At 37.2% G+C, this 20,327-nt stretch overlaps 1 protein-coding gene and 1 long non-coding RNA gene across 3 annotated transcripts in view; one reads left to right on the forward strand and one right to left on the reverse strand.

Annotated features, from left to right (window-relative positions):
- MDFIC (MyoD family inhibitor domain containing) overlaps positions 1-10,708 on the reverse strand; it is a 52,390-nt gene extending 41,682 nt beyond the window's left edge. Inside the window, exons 1-3 of one of the 2 annotated variants that reach the window (XM_085042837.1) lie at positions 10,617-10,705; positions 9,661-9,855; positions 8,367-8,522 (exon numbers count right to left, since the gene is read on the reverse strand). In XM_085042837.1, the coding sequence (XP_084898963.1) occupies positions 8,367-8,522; positions 9,661-9,751 (247 nt within the window). In that variant the 5' untranslated portion in view covers positions 9,752-9,855; positions 10,617-10,705. Of the gene's footprint in view, positions 1-8,366; positions 8,523-9,660; positions 9,856-10,616 lie in introns of both variants that reach the window. The other variant, XM_085042844.1, reaches the window with a different exon arrangement.
- On the forward strand, positions 8,483-18,450 carry LOC146443337 (uncharacterized). The gene is made up of 4 exons (XR_014846902.1): positions 8,483-8,607; positions 13,188-13,251; positions 14,179-14,269; positions 17,052-18,450. It is a non-coding gene; the product is annotated as an uncharacterized LOC146443337 (long non-coding RNA).
- The last annotated feature ends 1,877 nt before the right edge of the window (positions 18,451-20,327 follow it).

The raw sequence follows: 20,327 nt of genomic DNA on the forward strand, positions 1-20,327 counted from the left end.
GTTTCCCCTTCCCAAACCCATGCTTGAGGTTTTCTGCTCCTTACCCCCAGTCTAGTCACCAAAGAGAAAACTGGGAAAAGAGGAAACACTCACTGATGCTGTGCAAGTGCCGCTCAGCAACAGCCAACCTCACTGGTGTTCTACCAACCTTGTTTAGTCACTGATTCCAAACACAGCACCACAGGAGCTGCTATGAAGAACATTAACACCATCACACCCAGACTTAGTACAATGGGGCTTTAGAAATACTAGACCTTACGATCTCTTTATTTGAGCTTTTTTTTCCACAAATCACTTCTGATGCAGCAGACCACTGAAAACAGACACACACTGGTGCCTTGATTCAGTGCTTTTTCTTGAATATGTGCCATGTCTCAGTTTTTGTACAATGGAATTTATTGATTATTTTCTTATAACAAACACTTGATAATGGGATCATAATTTCTTTTTTTTTTTAATATTAGAGGTGCCATGACAACATACCAATTACAAGCAGTCACACATGAAGACAGCCTCAAGATCATTCCTCTCTTTTGTTGATGCTTTTAAGTTAGGTGCCTAAGAATAGTACAACAGTAGTTTATGAAGAATCAACACAAAGAGCTTATTCTGACAGAAATACTAACAACTGGATCTGGCCACAGACAAGTATGACTTTTCTCTACTGCATCTTCAAGTAAATCTGAAGTTTCAAATTTCTGTTTCAATCAAGCTTACCCTTACAAATTCTTTCTGTGAGACTTACTTAGTATTTTAGCTTCTGCTTCCTTTAGCGCACCCTTCCACTCTCATGTGGCTAACCTCCAATACTGACAGCCAAGAAAAAGAGATGCTCTTCTTAACAGCTCAAATAATGGAAAGAAAAGACTCATTATGTTCTGAGTCTGGCAGGGCTAAAGTATAAATCCAATCTGTCTTCAAAACCACAGTAAGTTACTCTAGGTCATGTCACAAAAGCAATACAGACTTCTTACCTACCACAGTTCAGCCCCAAACCAGCAACTAGTGTGGCTCTGTACTTCCCTAAACTAATAGCAGTGCCAAGGAGCTGAAGAGCTCCGAGTCAAAAGCCCCAAGGAATGACACCCACACGGAACACCCAGTGATTTATCCTGAAGGTAAGCATAGGCAGAAACTCTACTTGTCCAGAGATTAAAGAAAGTTAAGGATTTAAGTAAGTAAAATACATGAGATGCTGGCAAAGTATAGAATTGGGATGGCTAACAGCCAAATCATATCTATGATACAGACAACTGGTAACCCACTCAGTGAAAAAAAAATTAAAATTTTAATCACATCTCAAAATTACTGCTTTATTAAATAAGTGAATAAAGTGAAATACTGGGGTTTTTTTAATATGAAATTTTTTACTAAAGTATATAAAATCATTTTTATAGTACATACATTCATTTTACCGTAATCTTGTTACATTTATTTTTCAATTACACAGCAATACATATATTCCATAGAACAGAAACTTGTTTTCACCTTTGAGAGTATTGAAATATTGACTGTTAACTTTTGTTTTAGTTTGAAAAATATGCCTCTGATTACACACACTTTGCAACATGACAAATACATTCTACAGGACTGCATCAACTGCATAATGTCAGCAGTCTGGATTAGCAACAAGGCTACTATTACAACAGCCCTATCAAAAAGAAAACTTAACAAATAGCCAGAGCTGTCAAGAAAGACCTATACATATTAGGCAAAAAGGGTATACAGGGCAATCTCCCCAGATTCCTTCAAATTCTGCCTTCTATGCCTTTGGGAAGTTGCTGGAACATACATCAAAATAATTGCTGGAAGATTCTTAGAACATCCCAGTGAATTATCTTTCTTTTCGGAGCTTCATTTTTTGCATTTTTCACTGCAATGGAGAGCATATTAAATGGAGGTCAAATCAATACACAAAACTGATAGAAAATACAAAAAATATGGGTAATGGATGTGTATTTGCAAGACACACCTCAAAGAGCTCAAGGCTTTGACAAATAACCAACTTTTCTTCTCCAAGTGCTCATCCATTTGTACATTCACTCCCCAGCTGCCTCCATGAGTCCCACCACATCTCCTTATTCGGAAATGGGTCTCTGTGTGCTCAAACGTGGCGTCACACCTTAATGTATCATGAAGTAAATAACGTATACAAAACAAAAATGGAAATAAGTGCCCACATTAAGTCGATTGCATGTCCTCAGAGGGTGATTGGCAGCTGATTTCTGTTCATTACATGACATATAACCCTATATACTGACTCAGCCATTGCTTCCAAGAATGTGAATCATAAAGAGTGCAGCACCAGCAAAATGACAAACTGGACTTGAGAAACAGGTTTAGAGTTTGTCTATAAAATTTATGAGTTTGTCTATAAAATGAATTCAATGAATTCTATGCAACAGCTGAAGACTTTGCCGCTATGACACATTCATTTTCTGTTCATCAGCAATGTGGCAGACTGCTCCAAATAGCAAGTAAAGAAAAAACAACTGCTGGAAAAGGTTTCTGGAAACCTGAGTGCATCATTCTCATCAAGGAGAAAGAAATAAGCAAAATAGACTGGCAGAGTGGAGTCAACTGTGATCTCCAAAAATGCAGTCACTAACAGTCCAAGAGTTTTATGGCTTAGGGGCGGAGGAAAGATTTGGAAGCATGGGGCAAAGCTTACTCAGGCACCTAAAGCTCACCCAGCTGTTGGGATGTAAACATAAATCCCCAGAAGGCCTGAGTTTATCCTGTAATAAGCAGATGAAGATTTAAACATACATGTGCAAAGTTCAAATCAACCCAAATGAAATTTTGTCCTTCAAAGGGAAGAGAAATTACAAAAGAAAAAAAAGTGCCATAAAACATAAACACAGACACAGAAGTAGACCTATGAGGAATAAAAAAGTCAAAGAATGTTTCCAAAAGGAAATATAACAATCAATTCTCTGTCTCAAGCCTACAATTGTTGGGAGGGATTCAAGAGCATGTGACAAACACTGCATTTCTAACACTTCCTTTGCTCATTAATAACCTTGCTGGCAAAGAACCACTGAGGATGCTACTTCCTACTGAAAATTCCACTGTTCATAACAGTGTCACAAAGAAACCCTGATAACACCACATTTCACAATGTAATAATCATTAACAGTAACACCTACCATATACTTCATGAAATGCCTAAAACTTTTAGGCATTCTACATAACTAATAAGTTTAACAGTTTGTGTAACAAAATGCCTATTCCAGCATTTGCCTGAAACAATCTCATTTCATTAAGGACAACTAATTAATATGGATAATCCACAAATTATGGAGTTGGAAGCCTCTGATTAGATGTTTGACTGTTTTAAAACTAAAAAAAAATTATTTAGATTCATTTAATTTCAGTGACTTTCACTTACATGTCGCATTCCAACTTTCAACAGCTTCAGAAGTGCCAATGAAAAAAATTGGGGTCTCAAAATTAGAGCAATTTAACTGAGCAATTTTTTTGGAAAACTCTTACAAAGAATTTTCCAGGTGCAAGCTATGGAATGACTATGAATGTACTAGAAGTTTGACAGCCCTGAACAAATTAGTCATGATAAATTAAAAATGAATAGCAATGTGCAAATAGGTATTCTGCATTATTATCAGTGCTAAAAAGGTCAAACACATAAGTGAAAACTTTTCACAAATAACGACACTAATTATGCAGTCAGTTATGAATGTATGTCATTCACCCACAGAAGTTTCACATGTATACAAAAGCAGTTTCATGGAAGTGCTAAGCAATACGTGGCAGCTATGGTTGTATTAGCAACAGCATGGGCCAATAAAACTGGGCCTGTACAGTGAAAGACACTTTAAGGACATTCCATATTATAAATGTTCCAGAGGCTTTCTACTTTGCACTAGCCCTCAGATTTAATTGCAAAGATTGAAGGCTTACTAGTGGCTGGAGGGTATTAGGCACATTCCTGCAGCTTTTAGATTATTTTGCGCAAAAGGAATCCCATCCAGGTCACTCCCTAGGATCACTCCACAATGCAAATCAAAGCAGTGGTGACCAGATGCACTCCAAAACTGCATGGCTGATCCAAATAAAAACAGTAGGATAACACATTCATTGCTGGATGTTACTTACTAGGGGAAAAAAAAAAGTGTTTAAATCAAAGAGAAATCTAATTTTTGAGAGCTCAGAATTGAATTTAAGAATAATTACTGTGATAAAAAATAAACCTGTGGTATCAGATGGAACAAAAATACTTCAATACAAGATACAAGACCTTTACAGTCAACTCTATGAAATAAAACTCTATCACACTCATGTGGGCATGAATCACTTTACTGGAATGGTATGCACATGAAACTGAAAGCAGACATGTACTTTTATGACAAAGTGGAATCTGACATCTATTTACCAAAGTTTTAGATATTTTAGTCAGTAATAGTCAATAAATGCCTCAGTACTGGCACACAGTAATGAAACAAATTAACACAGATTCTCTCAACTCTTCTCAGATAGCAAGAGGGAACACAATTATAAAAGAAATATTTGGTAAGTTTGAGCAATCTGAGTACACCGGTTAATCGTTAAAATAAAGATATATTACTCATAACACAGAGGTATTGCTGGTAAAGTGGAATAATTATTGTGATAGCAATCACTGTTGCCTCAAGAACGTCCAAACATTCCCTGCATTAAGTCTTTTGTCACCCAATCTCATCTAGCCATCAGATTCTTTCAGTGCTACGCATAATGAAAACAGTTAAGCACAGAAAATATGGAGAGATTTGAATCACATTCTTGAAGAGGAGTACTTTGTACATTTTCTGAATGGAAGTATTAGTTGCTGCATATAGTTTCTTGAGATACCAAATCAGAACTGCATCTCCATCCAGCAACAGTGAGATGATTTGCACCAGAGAGAATGGCCACTTATAGAATTTGACCCTTGATATTTCTACTAGACTTCCCCATCCTTCTACCTTACCCGTAAAAATAAAAAATTCTAGTGGCTTTCCATAACCTAAAGAGTTATTATAGTGAAATAATCAGTCTCAATTTCATAATAAATTGTTAATTGTTATAATTATTGGTTTTATTTTCTTTCTTGATTGCGAAAGCTCAATATTATTCCTTTGTTGTTCTAGGTTACAGTTTGTTACCAATAAGCAAAGATAAAAGCATTCCAAATATTTTACAAATGACAGTCCTACATTTTCTTTAGTGTGGCCTAGTTCTCTAAATGCAGTTCCATGTCCATGGTTTATTCAAATGCAGAGGATTTAATAAAAAAAGTCTACCCGTAGTCCAGGCAATAACCACACCATAACCTCTAATATATGAAACATCTTCCTTAAAGCAGAGAATCTAATGGTCACTAATTGCTGCATTCCTTCCTCAGGGATATTATTTTGGTAGCTACCAGTTGAGAAATACCTGATCACAACCAAATTGAAGTGGTCTGAGCAGAGACATGACACTATTCACTGATTACATCATACATGTATGTAGATGTAATTATTATTTGGTTCCAAGGTCCATGAGCTACAGCAGAAAAAAGAGGGCATGACCAGATCTTGAACAAGAGCGCACAAGTAGAGCTACACTTTTGGAAGGATGTGGCAGAAATTAACATGTTTGCAGAAATTGGAAAAAACCTTTCATCCTGCAGTGTGTCTCTTCGAGCAGCAGACCCCACTGACACAGATAAGGGTTTCAAGACTGAAGTCGAATTTTGACATTACCACAAAAGAAGATGAGATGATTTCATTTGCTCTCTCTCACAACACACTAATCGTGGAGGGGCAGTGTCCAGTATTTGCACTAATATTTTTGCATTTATTCAAAAATGAACTAACAAGGAAGAACAATGACAGGGGAGATGTTGAGAGAGCATATTGCTTAAAGAAAAATTCTTTTAAATCATGAAAGCCAGAGCATGCCACATCTGTAGGCCAAACTATGTCTCAACCCAGCTTTCATTATGTCCACAATATATGACAGATATCCCTGCTACCTGCCTAAGCTTTACTATGTTCACCTGATTTTTAATTAGGTTGGGGATAGCTATTTTTGAATATTCAAAAAGTTTATTTTCCTTTCATGGAAAAATACAATTAATCTTCAGCATCTGAATATATATGATAGCAAGGAAAAGGAGCACTTTGTATGTCTGTATTTTTTGATGATACCTCATACAACTACGGAAGAGGAGAAGTTTGTTCCCAGGATATAAGGTATCTGTATCAGTTAAACAAATATAAAAAACACCTTAAAGTATGCTGTTACAAATCAGAAACTCCTTCTCATTAGAATGCACTTAATACTTTATTTTACGTACAAGATAAGCTGTCTTTTTCTGATTAAGGGATCTTTAATTCTAGGTCTACTCAGATTTCAACCATCTCACTGTAAATATAAGAAGTTATTTATAGGTCAATAATATGAATTTCAATCAAAGCTTTTAAAATTATCACCAAATTCTAGAGAAGTCAGTGTAATTTTGGATGTCCAGAGGGTAGAATAGAAGGATAGGGACTGTTGAAAGTCCCAGACATACTATCTTAGCTCTTCAGCCCTGGAATATCTGAATTACCTTACCCTGTAACCACACACTGCAAAGCTAACAACAGAAATTCTGGAATATAGACTGGAAATGTTATGAACTCACCTCTTCCTCTTTCCACCCCCACTTCCCCAACAGACTTAGACTAGAAAAAAGCAACAAATACCCACATTAAAAATCCATATCATCCATAAATCTAAGTCCATTAGAATAAAAATTATGTATTTGAATGCTGAATTCTGTTAAAAACCAACCTTGTCTTTATGTGAACTGTACATAAGCTTTGAAATTGAGCATGTGTCTCAACAGGTGTGGCCAGTGAGCAAACCATAATCATTACATTTGTTTGTACCTTTCTGATCCCTAAGAAAGTTGTGCAGTTTAATTGTGTCATTCAGATTTTCTGCATGTTACTTGTCAAGGAAAGATCAGTAATTGTTTCCTTACTTTTCATTTAAAAAAAAAAAGAGCATGTATTTACAATCATACGTAGGACTTTCACTTCATAGTGAAAACTCAGTTTGAATGTGAGAACGAAGCCACTTTCCATGCTAGGTAGTTCACTGACTTCAGTAATTTTGATGTATGACCTACATGCAAAATTTAACCAGTGCAGCTGGCTGACCACATGACAGGTACAAACAACACACTGAAAATAAACATGTATTACAGGTACTGACGGTTCTGGCAAAAATGTGATTTTAGCAGTTCGGTTCCACATGCTTGATCTTCTGCATTTAATCTTTTTTATTATTATTTTTTACTGTTTAGAAGTTATGAGTCATTCTCTAGGACCAAAAAAAAAAAAACCAACAAAACCCAACAACCAACAATAAGTATAAGCCAACTTGCTATGTCTGTCTGCCAAAACATTTTTTACTTAGCTAGGGATATTTTCTGGTTTCTGAAATGAGTCTTTAACTTTGATTACACATAGCTATTGATTTTCCTAGTTGCAAAAACAAGACTGCATATTTAATCCACAGTTGCACAACTGTGTTACCAGGCTCTGCTCCAGTTAACCAGTTATGAATAAAGTTACAGTTCTTGAACAAGATTATTTTTCTGTTTTCCAGAGACTTTTTACACTCCTGTCAGAATTCTGGAAAACCGTAGCTGTAAATGAATAAACAAAAAAACCTCTCATCTTCACAGACCAGAACCTGACAGGCAAACATTCTTCCCAGTTTTGAGGATAACCTGCAATACACCTTGTCAAACTGCCCTACATGAAAGTGATGAGAACACTCATGTATTTGTTCAAAAGCAAATAAAACACAACTTAAAGAATTTATCTTTAATGAATGTGCTTTTAAACAACCTTTTAAACAGCTGATATGAAACAAGTTATAGTCTTAGAAACTGCTTTTAGCTGCAGCATCACAAAGTAATCTAAGAAAAAAAAAGCCAAGTGACCTCCAACCTGAATAACGCTCTTGCTATTGGATCAAGCTTCCGTAACTTACTTCAAGACCTGGAAGGAGAGCTTTGTAGGAAAGAATTTCTAAACACATACACAAAGGTGAGGAAAACAAAAGCAATTTTTAAGGAGCAACATCTGCCTCAGAATAACTGCAGTTTTTCAAGCACTGATAATCAGTGCTCAGAGCAGCGCATTTTTTCCTTCCTTTTTACTTTTTTTTTCCAGTTTTTACATGAGAATTTCAGGTTAAAACAACAAAGTGGTGAAGTGAAAATGCTACAGAATACACCAAACAGGGGAGGGGAAAGAAAAGAGGGGTTAAAACCCACAAATCAAAACAGTAAATGTATCATTCAAATAAAGGCGCAACAATTACAGAGAAACTTTAAAGCAACTTACCTCGAGGGAGGGAGATCAAAGAGCTGTTTTCAGTCGGAGCTCGCTCTGGCCCTCCAGGCCCCGGAGGAAGAGGTTCTCTCACTTGGGACATCTGCCAGCTCTCTCGCCGAGTAACACAGAGCCTGCACCCCTCTCCAACAAAACTAACACGCGACCCTGAGGAAACAAGCAAATGAAAGGACTCGTTAAAGTATTTTACGCAGAAAACTCACGACTCTGGGCGAGGGACCGAAGAGGGACAGTAAGGAAGCGGCGGCAACTTTGCGGCGCGGCGGCGGGCGCGCCCCCCGCCGCCTCCACGGAGCACCCGCGGGGCCGGGGGGCGGCGGCCGCGGGGCGGGAGCGGGCAGGGGCCCGGAGCCGGAGCCGGGCGGCCGCGGGGCTGCCGGGGGGGTCCGTCCGCGGCGGCGGAGCCGGGCTGCAGCGCGGCGCGCCTACCTCCGCATTTCCTCCCGCTCCGCCCGGCCCTGCGCCGCGCCCCGGCCGCGGGAACCTTCGCGCCGCTCCCGCTCCGCCACGCCGCCCGTCCCGGCAGCCGCCTCCTCTCGCGCCGCCCGCCCCGCACCCGCGGGCCTTCCCCCGGGCAGTGGCGCGCACAGCCTGGCACTCACACCCGCTGTCCCACCGCCGCTACGGTCACTCCTCCATCATTTCCGGACAATGAAACATCCCACTCCGGCTGGCGGCGGCTGCGGCTCGGGGCGGCGGTTGTGCAGGTCCCGCCGCCCGCCAGCGCCGGGCCCGCGGGCTGGGCAGGGCAGGGCAGGGCTGGGCTGCGCGGGGCCGCGTCTGCGGGGCCGGCCAGCCGTGGGGCGCCTCGCTGCCCCCAGCCGGGCCTCCAGCCATGTAAATTCCCCCAGGAGAGCGCAACCCGTCAGACAGAAGTAGGCAAGAAGGGGAAAGAACCCCAGGAGAATGTGAAAGGGCGGCCTTCCCGCCCGGGTAGGGTTTGCAGCTGCAGCGCTGGCGGCGGAGCGGGGCACGCTGCATGGCGCAGCCGCTGGCTCCCGAGTTGGCCGCGCTGCTCCGCATCGCCCGCCACCAGTTGCGCCTCGGCGCGGGAGCCGCACGTGGAGCGCCGCAGGCCCCGCTGCCCTCGGCCCGGCCCTGCTGGCACGGCCGGCCTGTCTGCCCCTGCCCCGGCTGGGAGCGTGCAGATAGAGCCATTACAAGGACTGCACAGCGCGCACACAGAACTGTTCAGAGAACACGAAAAATGGAACAAGCGGTTTTCAAAAGTTGAACCCTAGAGTGCAAACGACTTCCTCTGCTACCATCTGCCAAGCAGTGTTACCTGGACTTTCTCCATATAGGAAGTACATTTCTTTCCCATAGCACAGTCTGATGTGATCATCAGTCTCATGCTCTGTTCTTGGCCACACCATGGGGTAGTCCAATTATTCCTCACTCATGTGCTGGTGTCCATATGCTACATGCTTTGCCTTGTTTATGCTATCACAGTATGTCAACTTTCTCGACTGAAGTGTGTCTGTATTGAAAATCTATTTTATTTCAAATTTACAAGCATATTTTTTATTATGGTTTAGTAAATATGCCAGCTTTACTGATGTGTCTCATTACAGTGAGATATTTAGATGAATTTTTGGGAAACAAAAGCAGGAAGATAAAATATGCAAGTTTTAGACCATCAGCATCCTAACACAAGATACTATAACTGGTGGATATTTATTTTGATACCACACATCTTAAGAAACATGCCCAGGTATTAAAAGTTAACTTTTTAAAGTTCAGTCTTTCCCTGACATGCTTGCAAAACAACCAGGATAAAGTGTAAATACCTGACTAGGAGCCAGTTGTGTGTGAAGTCCACACCCTTCAGAGCTAGCTCTTATTTCAGAAGTCATCAGTAATTTTGCACCACTGTACAGTTTTATTGTTGCTATTGCTGGTGCAAAAGAGAAGCGTGATGAAAGGTACATATACTTTTGTCTGAAAAATACTACAATTTTAAAGGATTTCAGTAATCTAAGATATTTTTTGGTGCAGCACATAGTCTTTCTTTAAACATTTATATGGGAAAATGGGGTAAAAAAGATGTTTAATGTAGGAAAGAAGCTCTGTTTACAAAAATCCATTTGAGGCACACAAAGCTATTATTTCACTGTGTAATAATAATATTGGTCTCAATATCTACATTTCTCATCTATGAAAACATTGCATAACTTTCCACTGTCCCCTCCTTGCTGTCCTGGGGGCAGAGTGATCAAGACATAAGGTAGAATGACTTACCTCAAACTCCCAAGTGAGTCAGTAGCAAAAGAAAGGTGATGACTCACTCTCAACATACAAGCTTGTGTTTTTCTCTCTGAAACTGGAAACATAGCAGAGAGCTGTGGGAGGAGCAATAATTTAGCCAACCACACCCTGCTTCCAAAATATTTCATTGGATAATAAATGCCTATGAAGAGCTGATACCACCCAGGGTTGGTATTTTGGTGGGTTTTTTTAACCTTATCTATGAAACCCACATGGTAAACTCCATGACGTTCTGTTTATCTTCTTTAAAAAGATGATGGGATGAGCGCACCCTGACAAGGTTCAGTTGTAGAGTTTAAAGCAACTAAGTGAATTTACAGGCTCTTCAGCAGACATTACAACTGATGCAGTCAGAGGTAGTCCTAAACAAAATCAGATTTAGAAATGGTAAGAGAATTCAATGCACAAAAAGCACAGTTCACTGAAATAGTACATTAAAAATATTGTGCAATACACAACACATTGCATACCAAAGGCTGTGATTGTAAAAAGATGGGTCCAGATGCGGTCACCGTTAATGAGATACCACAGATAGGCAAAAGTTCATTGGCATAAGGACTTCCTGACAGTACAACATACTTCTAAAAAATACTCAGTAAATCTAAAATAATTGTTGTATTACTTTCCTGTAAAATATGTATCATTCTAAAATATTATTGAAAATTCTCAGGAAGTGGGCAGTTCGGATACTAGCACCAGCAGCCTTTCAAGCAGGCTACAAATCTGCAATATACTGTATCTTACTATAGCAACTGAGTTACATGCCATTGCACATAGGTATTCCAATATAGTCTTCCAGTGCTAAACCATAAAATTCAGGTCTTGTAGGTAATTAAAGGCAGATTTTGGGATTGATGTGAAGAAAGATTCAAAAGCCTTGTAAATAAAAAGTAAGTACAGTTTGTAGGCAAGTTAAAATTTCGTGAAAGGAAAAAAACCACCAAAAAATCTCCTAATCAAAACAACAACTCCCCCCCCCAAAAATAAAACTCTCACACCACCATACTCATGAAAAAGCCCTCCGAGTTTCTTTCTCTATTAAAAAAGATTCTTTAAAATACACTTCTATTAAAAGTGCACAGAATGTAGAATATAATCATATGTCTTCAGGACAAAATGACAGAATTGTTTATCACCGTTTCCTAGACTGAGCTCCTACACAAGCCACACAAAAGATATTCCCTGAAGTCAAAATAGACTTGTCACTGAACAAAAGAAAGTGTTTTAGAAAGACACAAGTTGTTTATTTCAAGAAAACCCATAACATTCCAAAATTAACAGCTGCAGAGGTTATTTACTCACACTATTAAAAACTTGAGCTATATTTCTAGCTTGAATTTTCCAAGGCAAACTTTTAGTGTTTGTGGCTTTTTGGATATCAGATAGTTTGTGTTGGAAGAAGTTGTGGATAGCAGAGATGCCCCTCGCAGGAGTGCTGTAGGAAAATTGTGCATAACTCTTCAAATAAAATATGGGGTCAACAGCTATTACCTAAGGATCAATGAAGATCTGGGTACTCATATTTCCCCCCCATCCTAACACCCTTTCCTTCCTCAAGGTTACGCTTTAACTGATGCTGATATCTTTCTGTTAGCAGGAGCAGAGGAAACTGAGAACATTTTACTTCCCTCTTAACACCCTTAAATGGTTCTGAATAATGGACAATAATTTTATTGAATCTTTTTGTGATTGCTTGCTCGTACCTTAGTACCTGTGAGTTCAAATTATTCTGCTATATCCTGCAATGTCTTGAGAACATGATTTTCCACTTTGTAATATTTATTTTTAACATATGTGTATTACTCTAAACGTCACCAGACTTTTCAGTATTAGGATCATGGCAGGATCTCTGTCCCAAATATTTTACAGTGCAACAATAACTGAAATGGAAAGACAGTTATAGTTAAAAGGGCTAGATAAAAAAACTTGGAGCTATAGCCAATTTATATTGTAAAATAACAGACCTACAAGTGAAGCTTACATTTTTAAATATTTTTTTAAAAATGTAGATTAAAAACATAAATATCCACAACACATGCATAAAAGGAATTTGAGAACAAGAGAATTTGAAGATCACTACTATCATGCTTGGTATAGAGTACTTTTGCTTCCTGTGGTGCCCATGACCTACCATGTATATTATTCCTCTGCAAAACATCCTGTATAAAGCCATGTAAATTGTCAGGTGCCAGGGCAAAGCTGGCTGCAGCTGTGTTGTATATGAGGATTTGTACTTCATAAAGCATAAAGTGCTGTGGGACTGATGGTGCCTTAGGCACCAGCTGGTCCTGACATGGCAACTATCCCCTTTTAGGCCAAGGAAATGCACCTCCAAAGAGCACAAACATAGAAACAGATAAACACTGGAATGTCTAAAGTGAAACTGGAGACATGCAGATTTAACTCCTTCCATAACCAGAATTGGAATAAAGAAATGCATCATCTTTTAGAGAAGCAACTTTTTCCAGTAATGCCGTACCTGGGAGCAAGAGGTTTTTCTACCGTAAACAATCCTTATCCAGGTTTGATGTTTTTCTGCCACAGGATGGACTCCACATTGGAGAGAAAGGGAATATGAACCTAAATGACTGCTTACTGCCAGCTCGAGGTATTTTTGTCCATTTTATTTTTCTGTTTATACTAAGTTTAAGAAGTAAAGTAATATAAAAAATAGTTGATTTCTGTAAAATATTGTCTAACACAGGTGGCAAAGATTTCATTAAAATTTATAAATTATGAAGTAAAACAAAGAGAATTCTCTGAGATTGATTATTTCTGATGTAACTCTAATGAAAGTGCAAGGAGTTGCACAAAGATGAATTCAGCTCAACAAGTTTTGTCCTGCTTAGAGCAAAACACATCACATGGCCTGGCTTGTGGTAGTTTCAGCTATTCCTTAGCAAGGTCAAGCAAGTAGTTTGCTCAAGCAGATATAGATCTCATGAAAAATAACAGATCATGTATTGAGGCTTGCAAAATGACATTTCATCACAACAAAATGCCAACTAGAAATTCATTACATTTTTACAAATAAGTCAAGAAGTGTGTTCAGTCTGCAATTACAGCTGTGCTGGATTGCAATAGTTAATTAATTTGCGTATCTTTCTTCAGTTATTCAGCTTTTCACTTTGCAGTTAATAGTACACCTTCATGAATAAAAAACTTATTTAGGACTTCAGAAGAAACTTAAAATTCAGCAAAAATTAATTTTTCAAACTCAGTACTGATTTTTAAGGCATTCAAGATTATTTGGAACTTTTCTTGACATTAAAGAATATCTCAGCAAAGGCAAGTAATGGACAACAGCATCTTTTGAATTAACTTGGCAGGAATTTTAAGAGAATATTGATTAAAAAGTGTAGCTAGCTTAACACAGAATATTGTAATCTGATTTATATAGACATTTAGTAAATTTCTAATTGCTTAATGAATTTACCTGAAATAGTTAGTCCTAATAATCCCACAAGCTGTATTTATAGCATACAAAAAAACCCCCATTATATATATTAAACTAAATATTTCTGGTGATTTTCAGGTGAACAAGGCTCCTTATGCTTCTGCAGACTGAGAAATATCAGGACCTGGCATTATTCTACATTAGTATTTCATGCACATTCCTTCCAATTGTAAGTATTCATGAAATTTACATTACCTTTTCTCAGCAGTATCAAACTAATTGCCAATATCAAATGATGTTTATAAAAGTACCTTATCTAGAATTCTACAAAACCAAAAATATTTCCATGTGAAAAGAATATCTAATCAATCTCTTCCAAAAAAATTTTAAAATTGAGAATACTAAACCAAGCATGTTTTACAAATGGAATAAATAATGCAGTGGAACAGAAGACTGTATGTTATATTGCTGTGTGAGATCATGGTAACACATCCCAAGATCTATAAAAATTTAGTTAATTTTGTGCATCTTTAATATGAGCTCATAATACAGAGTACAGTTTCTCCTTTTGAGGTGCAAGAGAGTACACTCTCTTGGGAATGAATATTAAAAATATTGTGTGTTCTATCTTATATTTTCATAATATACAGTGCTCTTACTTACATATTGCGTATTATTCCTTATACATATTCAGAGCATATATTGTAACAACTCCTTTGGAATCACTAACATGTAAGCTGTGAATGTGTATTAACAGCCAAATGCATTTGCATATTATGAGTCCATAATACTGAATTCACAACCAAATCGTTGATAAAAAGTCATTGCTATACATAGAAACAGAATTTATTTGCTCATGCTTCTCACTCAAACCTGTACTATCTTGCACAGTCATTTCTCACCCATGTCTTTACAACTGATAAAAAGAAAAGAAATACCAATACCACAACAATTCTGGGAATTATAGTTTTGTTGAAGTAAAATGCTTTGTGAGGGTTTTTGCTCTATATCATAATCAATATTTCCTTTAATTTTCTGAATATATATTCCTGGTTTTTCATTTTGGTATCCATATATATGACTAAAGTCTTAACATCAAGTGCTCCTTAAGATAGTACATGTAAAATGCAGATCCTAGGAAAACCACAAATAAACCGCAGTCAGTTTTACTAGTATTTTTAACTGTCATGAATTTGTTTATTTCTAAATTTGCCCAAAATAATAGGGGGCTTGTCAGCCAGGAACATGCAATTCTCTAGGTGGAACAGAATTGCAATTACCAAATAATATTACACAATAACATATTTACAAAACTTCATTTGGATAAAAAAGTTGCTGTTTGTCTGCATCAACAGATGAGCATTCTGGCAACCCATGCAAGTAAGGATGGAGAAAGACACCCTTTTACTTTTCTGTAACAGGGAATGAAGAAAAATAGTCTTCTGCCTCTGTTTCTTACTTTGATAAATGAAAGTCATACAAGTCTTAGGCCGGGGTCTGATCTAATTCTGTGACTATGCTGCAAGGACAGAGATATTCCCCAGGAAGAAAAAGAAAAGCTAAGGACCACTTGACTTCTGCCCAGTTTCCTTCCTCATCCTATAGAGTTGCTGGAATACCTGGAAAGACACAAGAGGAAATCACCTATGCTGTTTCAAGGACGACATAGTTGCCATACTGACTGTTAGTTTTTAAATAATTTCAGGTGTATTATTTTAATAAGCAATACTGAAATTTACTTTATAGTTCTGATGTCACAGCAGAGACATTAACTCCAAAAAGTATTCAGTTATGCTTTCTGGCAATTAGTGGCAATTGTAAACTACCTACTATGCAAAAACCAAATAATTACATGAAACTATAATAATACCTCAGGTAAAATACTAATAAAATCAGAAAATACAAGCTAGATTCAAAATTACTCCCATGTAGCTGGTACTTTTGGATCATATCTATGCAGATACAGTCCTGCCCAGTGAATGATGGCACAATAATATCGTTCATTTATGTGTGTAATATCTACCACATATCATTGAGAGAATGTATGTATGTATGTATGTATGTAAATATGTATGTGGAGTATAAAAAAAACCACTGGAATTTTAGTGTTTTCCCTTTAAAAGAAGTTATTACATTTTAGTTTAGTGCAGAAGCCTATTACAGTGTAAAAATTCCTTTATTTCCTTTTTATTTTTTCTGTAGTTTGTTTGAAACATTTTAAGTATTAATGAAATTGCTGTAAAAGTCATAATGTTAGAGTGTAATTTTATTTAACATTGTTTTATATTATTAGGTCTATAAACAGGCTTCTGTAAACTTTTAAAATCATTTTATAAGGGTCATTTTTACAGGTCAGAGATGTGGGGTTTTTTTCTTTTACTATTGTAAATAAAATAAGATAGTTTGTAGTCAGTTATTTTATACTTCTAGCATACTAGCTGCTCTCTCAGAGAATGTCCCAAGTTATAAATGCCAGCAGAATAAATTATCTTGATAATCAGTATCAACATAAACACGTGAAATATTTTTCTATAATTTTGCAAAGTGAGCTTTATGTCTTCTCAATAAACTATTTGCATTTTTGACTTAATACAATTTATTATAGTCAAAGTAAAATTCTGATACGTGTGATTTACAGCCAAGGAAAATTTAAGCAGTTGTGGCATGGGTGCTTTCACTGTCAAATCTCTGGTGTTCCAGTCCTCGATCTCTGACCAGTTCCCTGATTTTTTTGGCCAGTTTTGTTATGTCAGTAAAATAATTTTTTTTAAGGTCAGATTTGATTATATAATAGTGGTAATCAATCCTGACCTGAGCCAATGCTCTCCAGTCCCTAGTTAAACTTTCTTAAGTTTAACTTTTACTGTGCACTTTTACTGTGGTCTTCAAGAAGATTTGACACCTGTTTTTTAGGATAAAAGGTATGTTTTTAATCAGTTTGCACCATAAATATAATTAAGGAGTAAATCAAGTGCTAATGGCATTTTCCCTTATGACTTTGTCACTTGCAGTGGTGGCAGGAGAGATTCCAGCCCACTCCACTTTTCTTCACCTTAGCATCTGTCTGTTTTGAAACTGGGAATGTTCCTCCTATGATCATCCCACACTATCAGCCCAAAACAATAAATACTTCTCACCAGAAATGTAAATTGCTTCTTCAAATTGCCATTTGTGAGTAATGCTGAAGAGAGTCATATAAAATTTAGAAGAGAGTTATTGAAGTGCTCTCTCAAAATGCCATAGTATTACCAAGGTCTTATCTTACTGAGGAAAAAAACAAAATATACACCTGGAAATTAATGGGAAGGAGCGCTCAAGGCATATATTCAATAGGTATTTCTTTTTGCCTGCCATTGTATATGGGTTCAGTTATGCTAAGAATTAAAAAAAAAAACCCTTAAATAATTTGTTAGAATGGGGAAAATATGAAAGTTATTCTTCAGAAACATAGTAGTTATAGCCATTTAATTTTCTTGATGGAAAGCTGTTGTTGGAAAAGACAAAACATGAGGGTAAGCAGAAATACTAAAGATGCTGGTTTTCCCCTTTTAATACCAAAAAGATAACTCTCTTTTAGGACACCCATAGCTTCTAGCATCTTAGCACTCATTAAATTCTCCTCCTGTATGATATTTGTTATGGAAAGAGAACTGATGAATTGCACCAAGGTGTCATGACACAGGAGAACAGTATAATACTTCTTAAACTAAAGCAGAAGATATTTTGTCTTTTTCTCAACATAAATTATTGAACTTGGGAACAATAGAGTGACTTTGGCCTCACATTGATGAAAAAAAGTCAGATTCTTGACCCATGGATACAGAAATTTGAAAAATATTACAATAATTTGCCATATAGTTTGCAGGGAAATACAAAATCTGGGAATTTGGTAAAACAAAGTAAAGAAAATACTCAACAGTTTTCTATACATAACCCATTAATGTTTGTCTGAGTATCTGTCTAGACACCCATAGTTAACTACACTCACAATGTGCATGTGTAAAGGATATGCTACACTAAACCATGAGATTATGCATTTATCCTCATTTGTGAAGGTGGATGCCTAGAACTCAAGAATGGAAAAAGATACGTTATAAAGTATTCAATCCTAATCAATATTTATTAAAGGAGACAAAGTAACAGTAGCACAAACCTACAGTACTTTACTAAAAAATCCAGCACACTGGACTTCTTATCATGCAAAAATTAATGAAGTTTTATGATTTATTTTAACCCTGAAATGTTTTTTTAAAAACTCTAATTATATTAATGTATTTAAAGAAATACAATTGTCACTTAGTTTCATTAAGCATGACAGCTGACAGTTTCAAATATAAATGCTGGAACTTGTGAAAATTTCAAGTTCAGGTTGTAGCGACAATACTTTGGTATCAATGGAATGGAATTGTGCTTCTCACTGCATTAATCAATACTAAAATTTATTTTTAAATGTGTGAAGGATGTTTAGTTTCATTAATTTATGACTAGATTTTTTCTACTGAAGTCTTTCTGTCTTTGGATTTTAGTTTCATCTTAAAATATTCTGTCTGTTTATAATCCACAGCTAATCTCATAAAATACTATTGTTGGGAAAGAATCAGTTTTCTGCATACCATGTGCAGTTTGTGATATTGATCAAATAGCTAAGTCAATTAAAGGGGACATGGCTCTAGAAAAGTTGTACTATTGTCACCTGGGGTATAGTCCATGCAAAATCAGAAGATATACATTTTTTTCAGTTTATGATATCTCACTTATCTTTGCAAACCACAGGCTACACCTACAATCCCCTAGTGTAACCTAGATTTTTAATTTCCAGTTGTGAATACATACGCTACTGAACCAAGTCAGCATTATATTTAGCTTAGCAGAGCCTGTATCATAGGTCACAGATCTGAAGCTTTTGAGCTGGAACTAAGAAGATCCTGCCTTAAAATATTTTAATTACAACTTTATGGTTCAAACACAAACACACACACTTCATGCTGCTGTGCATACATGGGGTTTTCTTATGTTGTGCTTTGGGGTAGCCCATGTAGTAGAATTTTAGTACTTTGAGATAAGTGAGCCGTTAAAAACTTTAATTTCCAATGCAGTTAATGAGCAGTGGTAAGGTGTGTATACAGTGGACTTCTATGAACAGCTATCAGAAAGAATGCTTACAGCACGTGAAAAGAATATAATACAATTTTTAGACTTTTCTTCAAGTGTGGATAAATAGCATACAGATGATAATTGATACATAAAATCAAATTTCAGAAATGACAAGAATTAAACCATTTTAGCAATCTCTTTCACAGTACTATAAACTCAATACATGAAGAGTTTCTAGAGCAAACCATTAGCTCTATGTTGGGATACAAGGGCCTTTCCTAGTAAAAGTATAGTTAGTACCAAGTATCAGACAGTACTGAAACCTACCCCTGTGAACAGGTCTAAACTTGTCTTTGACACAATTTCCAGGAAGACATAATGTCAACATTTTCATGTTGAACATAAATGACTGTGAACCTGTTGGTAGCTTTCTCTGCTAACATCACGCTTTTCTGCTCTCTGCAGGCTGTGTAAGCTGTAAGTTATGGACTTGCAACTTATATTGCTCTTTACGTCTCCTGTACATCCGGCTCATTATTCCCATAACCTGCCAAAATTCACAAATAAGTGGACAATATCTCTTAAACTTATTAATCCAGTTTGATTAAGAGACAATGTTCACAATGGAAGAGTGTATGGGGCAATTTATGGCTTTTGAGAGTGCTTAAATGCTGAAATGGAACTGAGGCATTTGATAATCACAAGAGCTATTTATTGCTGGAATATTCCAGCCACATGACTATTTTCCCATCAGCCAGTAAGAGAGATGCATTTAACAAACATTAAAAATACAGATTTTTCTGGGTAAACGAAGGTTTGAAAGCACTTGAGAACCCTTGCTCATGTCCCATGAAGGGCAGGCATAGGTAGAATTCGTATAGAAGTCGGGAGTATGTTCCTCTCCCTAAGATCAAGGCTAAGGACAATTGCCCAAGGGAGTTACCTGCATAGAAACTGAGGGCTGAGACTGAAGTGTGAACATATGTGATTTGAGTTAGGATTTATGACTCATTTTCATATTGCCACTGTAAAAGGGTAACAAGTATCATCTGACAGACTGGCCTGTTAGCACATGTTGGAAACAAGTCCAGAGTGGCAGCAATTCTCCAGTCTCGTGGGAACAAGCCTGTTTCATTTATGTTCCCAAAAGTATAGATGAGTAAGCATTGATGCCTTAGGAAGAGGCCAATATA

The sequence above is a fragment of the Lichenostomus cassidix genome, chromosome 1Aa, assembly GCF_008360975.1.
Source record: "Lichenostomus cassidix isolate B80296 chromosome 1Aa, HeHo_3.0, whole genome shotgun sequence".
Taxonomy (NCBI): Eukaryota; Metazoa; Chordata; class Aves; order Passeriformes; family Meliphagidae; genus Lichenostomus; species Lichenostomus cassidix.